General features: G+C 49.0%; 2 protein-coding genes across 4 annotated transcripts in view; one reads left to right on the forward strand and one right to left on the reverse strand.

Annotated features, from left to right (window-relative positions):
* lrrtm1 (leucine rich repeat transmembrane neuronal 1) overlaps window positions 1-1,546 on the reverse strand; it is a 2,867-nt gene extending 1,321 nt beyond the window's left edge. Inside the window, exons 1-2 of the mRNA XM_035529731.1 lie at window positions 1,253-1,546; window positions 1-1,091 (exon numbers count right to left, since the gene is read on the reverse strand). The exon at window positions 1-1,091 is cut by the window's left edge and continues 1,321 nt beyond it. Coding sequence (XP_035385624.1) covers window positions 1-855 — 855 coding nt within the window. The 5' untranslated portion in view covers window positions 856-1,091; window positions 1,253-1,546. The remainder of the gene's footprint in view (window positions 1,092-1,252) is intronic.
* The window catches only part of ctnna2 (catenin (cadherin-associated protein), alpha 2), a 307,160-nt gene that overhangs the window by 218,148 nt on the left and 81,512 nt on the right, over window positions 1-7,500 (forward strand). The window lies entirely within an intron of this gene.

Here is a 7,500-nt window from a genome sequence, read left to right on the forward strand (position 1 = left end):
CAGGTTGGGCACGCTCTCGAAGACATGCGGCTCGATGTGCTGGATCTCGTTGCCCGAGAAGTCGATCTTCTCCAGGAAGTGCCAGGTCCAGTCCAGCGTGTTGACCACCACGGAGGCCCTGTTGCCTCGCATGTAGAGCGTGCGCAGGGAGATCAGTCGTGGGAAGTGGGCCAGGTTCACCTTCACCAGCTCGTTGTGCTCCAGGTGCAACTCGCTCAGTTTGAAGAGCCCAGCGAAGGAGTTCCGCGCCAGGCTCTGCAGCTGGTTGTAGCCCAGATCCAGGAACTGCATGCTCCTGCAGTCCTGGAAGATGCGCACAGGCACGAACTTCAGCGCGTTGTAGCGCAAATGCAAATTGGTAAGCTTCCTAAGGCCGTGGAACAGGTCGGGCTCCAGCGACTGTAGCCGGTTGTAGGATAAATCCAATACGCGCAGGTTGGGCAGAGGCCGGAAGGTGCCGTTGGACAGGTTCTCTATCCGATTGGTGCTCAGGTCAAGCTCCTTGATCCTGCGCAGCTTCTCGAAGGCGCTCTCCTCCACGAGCTCAATGTTGTTGTGGTCCAGGTAGAGCCAGGTGAGCTGCTGGAGGCCCGAGAACTGGCCCTCCCTCAGCTCGGAGATGTTGTTCTCCCGCAGGGACAGGCCCGTGGCGCTACTCACATTGCGGGGCACGTCGGTCAGGTTGAGCCCCTCGCAGTACGCCAGCCTGCCATCACAGCGGCACAGGCGCGGACAGCTCCCCCCCACCAGGGGGGCCATTCTCAACAGGATGCCCAGAGAGCACAGTATCAACCCAGGGGACTTCCGGAGGGGCCACTTCAAGTACAGACCAATCAGGAGGAAATCCATTAGCATGAATATCCCACAGCGTGGCGGAGGAAAAGTTCATCCAATCATTTACATTCGTCTCGTTTCAGACGCCATGATTTGTAATTCCCTCAGGTCGGAAAAAAAAAAAAAAAAAAAAAAAAAAAAAAAAAGTACTCAGGATTGTGTCATTGTGTTTGCGTTCTTTTTTTTAAAAACAGTTCGGTTGATGATGGTTCGTTACTTAAAGGGAAAGAGAATCCAACATCACAGGAAAAGCGACTCTGAAAAGGGAGGAACGGCAAGACACTCTGCTCATGTTAGACGTCAGGGAGCGAAAGCATAGGTGGTTGTCGTGGTGATGGTTTGGGGAGGGGGGGGGTGAGGAGTGAAAATAAAAGCTGTTCTTGCAAAACCAATCTCATATGAAAGGATTCCTACTCACCCTTTCCAGAGGCGGACACCCCTCTATTCAGCGCCTCCCTTTGTGCTGGCAATAATTGTGTGAGAATCTGAAAAAGATCCCAGTGTGGCAGAAATTCAGCCCCCCCCTCGCCTTTCAGCGGCCCCAGATCCTGGCAGCCGTACAATGTCTTAGTTCTCCTCGCGTGAAAGAGCCCGACCGAGGGAGGGATCCAAGCGGCATTGAGCAGGCTCGACGGAAACGCCGGCTGCCGGGACTGCGTGCGCGATCTGCGCTCAGCCTGATCCCGGCACCTCCGCAGTGGTCGCTGCACTGAGCGCGTGGGGGGGGGGGAGGCGAAGCAGAGAGGGAGGGAGGGAGGGAGGGAGGGGGGTTAAAAAAGGAGAAAAAAAAACCTCGGAAAGAATCTTACACACACACACACACACACACGGGGTGCTCACGAAGGGGGGGAAATTTCAACGAAACTCTTGTTTCTTGTTGTCTCTCTCTCTCTCTCTCTCTCTCTCTCTCTCTCTCTCTCTCGCTCTCTCTTTTTGTCTTTTCGTGCCGAAGACTCTTTTGAACTGTCGGCACGAATTAACGTCCGTCACAGGAATCTGCCACTGACCCGCGCTGTTTGTATCCAGCAGTCCGGCTGGTCGAGCTCCCGGCAGACGGCTCCCGCCGACCCCTGCCTGCTTTGTTTTTTTGTTTTTTTGTTGCTCCTTTTCTCCCTCTTTTTTCTTTCTCCTTGTCTTTTCTCTCCTCCTTTTTTTCCCCGTTTCTTCCCCGATATTCCGGCGTGCCGCTAGGAGCCCGGGTTCCAGGGAGCTCGCCTTTGGGTGATGCTCGTCTCCTGTGGACTCACGAGGCTGTTGCTGAGCGGAGACGCTGAGACAGAGAGGATGAAAGGCAGGACTGGTGGTGCGGGGAGGAGAGACAGAGAGAGAGAGAGGGAGAGAGGGAGGGAGGGAGGGAGGGAGAGAGAGAGAGAGAGAGAGAGAGAGAGAGAGAGAGAGAGAGAGAGAGAGAGAGAGAGAGAGAGAGAGAGAGAGAGAGGAGTTAGAGCCCTTGCAGCAGACTAGAGCACTGCCAGTGCATGCAGAAACACCTTCTGCTCACTGAGTGTCGTAAGCCACTCACAATTCAGCCGAGCCCAGCTCTCGCTCGCGCTCTCTCTCTCTCGACCGCTCGCTCGCTCACTCCACTCCTCCACTGCCTCCTCCTGCTATCCTGCTCTCTCTTTCTCGCTCTATTCCCTCCGTTCTCTTTCACTGTATATCAGTCTTCCTTTTCCTTGATTTTTCAGTGTCACAGACATTTTCATATTGAAAAGGGGGGCTGGGTTTTCACTAGGGCTTAAACGAAGCACACGGCTAAATAAGCTCTCTCTCTCTCTCTCTCTCTCTCTCTGTCTCTCTCTCTCTCGCTCTCTCTCTCTCTCTCTCTCTCTCTCGCTCTCTCTCTCTCTCTCTCTCTCTCTCGCTCTCTCTCTCTCTCTCTCTCGCTCTCTCTCTCTCTCTCTCTCTCTCTCTCTCACTCTCTCTCTCTCTCTCTCTCTCTCTCTCACTCTCTCTCTCTCTCTCTCTCTCTCTCTCTCTCTCTCTCTCGCTCTCTCTCTCTGTTTCCCCCTCCCTCCCGACCCCGGCTCTCTCTAATGAAGTGAAGCGAGCTATCTATCTGTTTTTCTCTCTCCCTTTTTTGCTGTTGCTTTAGTCCTGTTTGACGACTGTTACGCAGCTTGTTAATGACTGAGTGCGCCACAGACACTCCTCGCTCCCCGTGGTGTGGATGTGTTGCAACCTCACGCACGAGAGTGAAAACGGTGACGATTCTTTCTCATCTTCACCCACGTCCCTCACAGCGCTCTGCCACTACACGTCGCATTCAGCCTCCGCGGTCTGCACCGTGCTGCCGTCCGTGCCAACCCCAACCACTCCGCGAGACGAGACCGTGGTGGAGAAACGGGCAGACAACGGCCACGGCGCGGCCTGCTCGCCGCCGCGGGTGAGGCGGATTAGCGTGGCAGGGGTTCCCTCCCGACTCCCTCACCCACTGATGAGGTCTGGGAGAAGGAGCAAAATAAAAAAACAAAACCAAAAAGCCACGATCCTGCTACATCTTCAGTTTGTAGAGCCGCGCATCTGGCCTTGTTTCTCACAGCCGATAGACGCTCCGTCGTCCGGTCGGAATACAGATATCATCCGTAGCCACTTAGTCTTTGTTACATAAACACTCTGCTGAGGTGTTTGTGAACCCCCCCCCCGCGGTTTGGCATTTTCAATCCGATTCATTTTTAAGGACAATGAGGTGTGAAGCTCCCTGCTCATGAAGCTAGCCTGTGCGTGTTAGTCGGCCATAACTTTTACCGTCAGCCACCTCTAGTGCTCAGAATGCAATTAATCACGTGGTGGAGAGAGAGAGACAGAGAGCAAGAGAGAGAGAGCGCGAGCGAGCAAGACAGAGGAAGAGAGAGTGTGTCACACTAGCTCATGCTATCCTGCGAACCTCGTCGCTGCTCTGTTAACACTGCCCATGGTACAATGTGTGCCTGGATTACTGATGACTTAAGTCTGTCATGTCCATGGCTCGTACTCTACAACGTTACCCCCAAACACACCTGTAGCACTCTGCTCACTGCATGAATAGGTGATAATTAGTGACAGATGTCAGTGGATAGTGCCTACAGAAAGCTAATTGATTTAACATTTAAACCTGCTCAGGGAGCTGTATGTGGGATTTTCACATTTCAGTGTCATTTAATGATCATTCGAACATCTTCATAAAAGTGGTTGCCGACATTAAAACGACCACCGTTAATCAACGTGGCACGTTAAACCTACAAATGCAAGTAGTGAAAAAGCATGTTCCTTTACCCTGGTCTGTGTTGGCAGGCCTTGATTACAGACGTCCAGAGATTGGACCGTTCAATTTAATTCATATTTATTGTAGATCTTTGACTGAGCAGGGTATAGTCTAGTCTGGAGGAACCTTGCTTGAGCCTCCGCCACAAAAGTCAGCGCCTAACTGAGGAAACGAGAGTACGGGAGTGTTTATGTAGGCTAAGTAAAGTCTGAAGATGAACACGGCACTGTTTTACAGAATGAGACGTCCTGTAGGTGGGAGAAGAGATGAATGGCTTTAGAAAAAAGACGGTGCTCTTTTGTGCCGTTGATGTGAACTGCAAGTGGACGCAGTGTGTGTGTGTGTGTGTGTGTGTGTGTGTGTGTGTGTGTGTGTGTGTGTGTGTGTGAGTGAGAGAGAGAGAGAGCAAGAGACATAGCATACATTTAGAAAAGGACATTAAGGACAATTTATTTATGTAGTTTAGAAAAAGTTTATTTGCTAGCATTACTAAAAATAAGATTAGTGATATTAGAACATTCACAGGTATACATTAGGAGAGTGAATTATGCTGGATTAAACAGTTTGCATGGTTCATGTATGGTTGTCATAACATCTTAAATAGATTGCTAGAGGGATGGCTGTTTGATGGAGCACTGTGAAAAGAAGCTAAGGACAGTGTGGCAGTGGTAGCTCAGTGGTTAAGGTAATTGACTACTAATCAGAAGATTGCCACTTCACGTCCCACCCCTGCTAGGTTGCTACTGTTGGGCCCTTGAGCAAGGCCCTTAATCCTTGATTACTTAAGTTGTACTCAGTCATACTTGTAAGTTGCTTTGGATAAAAGTGTCAGCTAAATGTAAATGTCCATCCGCATGTGATCCATCTCTCCGTTCCTGTAGCTGTAATGAGTGTGTGCAGCATCAGCTACAGACCCTGTGTCCTGTAATGGCATGATGTGGCAGTGTTCAGGGTTTTACTGTTGCCAGTGTTCAGGAGTTTTGGCAGTGTCAGTCCCACTGCTCTGAAGACATGTGGGAAATGAAGAAACACAGATGAAGTGTCTTGAACAGTTCAGCCGAGGATCTGAAATGTCATCGCTGGCTAATTTGGTCATTTCACCGAAGAGTGTTCCTTCCAGAATGCTGCTTTTTATTTGAACACATTTTAGGTTGAAAGAAAACAATTCTTTGTGATCTTGTATGAAATTAAATGATGGTGGAGGTGGTGTGTGTTTTTTTGTTTTGTTTTTGTGGTGGTGGGGGGGTGGGAGGGGGGGTCCTCAGGGCACATAACAGAGGCAGAATAAATTGAACTCACCTGCTGAAAATCCTTGCCGTCGTAGAGTTAATGAAACCGAATTGTGTGTGTGGGAGTGCGGTGACTCAGCGATACACCAGAGCCAGTCGTGGGACAGAGCCTGGCATGCTCTCTGCTCCTCTGGTCCTAGCGAGAACCCCGCCGGGTGGAACTGGCAGTCTGGTCAGCGTTCTCCGGGTTCTAGGGAGCAGTAATAAGCCTCTCCACAACTCTCAGGTTCATGGTCCACCCCCCACCTCCACCCCACCCCACCCCACCCCACACCACTCCCTCCCTTCTTTCGCTAAGCAATCATGTCTGTGTTGTACACCTTAGGCCTTTTTGCTGTGCTGAGATAAGTCTTGGGAGAGGGATATTATGAACATATATACTATCCATCTTCATTCGCCCTGCAAACTGAACTAATGCTCAGCCAATAAACATAAACCAAACGGGGAGGTGGAAGTGTGTAGGAAATTATTCGCATTATTAATTAGGGGAGTATTCTGTTTACTTGGGATATGCTTAATCAATATCCTATTACTCTCCCTATAATGCTTTCTGCAACATTAGCTTGTTAACCGCGGTGTCCTGCGCCTTTGATTAACTGACATCTCTCTCTCGGTATGTCATGTGGTGAGCGGGGAAGAAAAGTTAGCATGGCTGCTCTGTGTTAGCAGACCTTCTGGGCTCCGGTGGGGCTGTGACATCGTAATGGATGGTACTGCCAGAGAGACTCTGACTGATCTTAAATTGGCAGGGTTTTGTTGGACAGTGTGTCACAAGGATTCCCGCCTGGTGTTTCTGCTAGCTTAGCAGTGTGCTAGCTGAATGCATGCAGTAGCTAATGTCAGGGATGGCTCAGAGATTCAGACTATATAGGGTAGCTCAGTGGTTAAGGTACTAATCAGTTGCCAATTCAAGTCCCACCACTGCCAAATTGCCTCTGTTAGCAAGGCCCTTAATCATCAATTACTCAAGCTGTGTTCAGACAGAATTGGTAGTTGCTTTGGATAAATGTGACAGGTAATGTGAAAAAATGGAACTAGAACATGGCTTCTACAGGTGCTGGACTGGAAGGTTGTCCCATCCATCTGACAGCAACGGGAGGGTTGGTCTTGTCTGTTGAATGCTTCTTCTCCTGAAAAGTTCTGAGCTATGCATCTTTCATTAAGTTGCTCAACAAGCTATGAGAAGACAGGGATGTTAAACCATTACAGAGTTGTTTGGGTCTACTGATGCTTAGAATGGTAAAATTGCACAACCCTGCATAGCACGTTCGTTTGGAAGAAAATGTAACTTAATAGTATCCTTCGATTATATTAGATTAGAGTTTGATGGTGATGAATCTGTTAATTCAGGCGTACTAGAATAATGATTTCTTCCCTGGATACGTATAAATGTGAAAATGGGTATGTGGTCCAAGTTGTGTATCTGGTTATACTGTATATTCAAAGTCTAAGTTGTATATCTGGTTATTTAAACTTCTACTTCCATTATATTCCACCATTATAAACTCACAAATGTTATTGGCAGGCTCATGATTGGTGATTTTTAAGCTCTTCTCAGCAGGGATGTTTGGAGTATGAATCATTACTCTCTGTTTGCAGAGAATCTCACAGCTCCTGTTGAATTGACCCCCGAGTTGCTATAGCAGAATAGCAGAAATGTGCAAATTTTGGCACGTGTGGCATTAATAAGTGGCAGATCCTGCGTCGGTCTGTCTTGAGAGTTTCTCAGTGCTAGAGGTCCTGGAGTGGAAATCCAAATCATGAGCTGCTTTGAACTCTGAGCCCAGGGGAGGTTGGTTTGGTACCGGAGGTGGCTGACTCTTCGGCTGTCTTTCATTGTGTTTCCTGACACCTCGTCTGCCTTGAACAGGACGCTTGGACATGTGGTGGACTTATCCTTCTGAAAGTCCTTCTGATGTACCTTATAGACCAGGCCACTGTATCTCACGGGTCCAGACTGAGCTCAGGGGTATGGGAGCAGAATTAATTGTTTTTCTTTTTCTTTCTGTGATAAATATTAAACAACATTTCATGTAGAGATGATATACAAATTTGGTCCCACCATATCCTAGTCCCAGTTCATACAGTATACGATCATAAATATATGCTGTGTGGGTTTTTTTTTTTTTTTTG

This window comes from Electrophorus electricus, chromosome 9, assembly GCF_013358815.1.
Source record: "Electrophorus electricus isolate fEleEle1 chromosome 9, fEleEle1.pri, whole genome shotgun sequence".
In the NCBI taxonomy this organism is placed as follows: Eukaryota; Metazoa; Chordata; class Actinopteri; order Gymnotiformes; family Gymnotidae; genus Electrophorus; species Electrophorus electricus.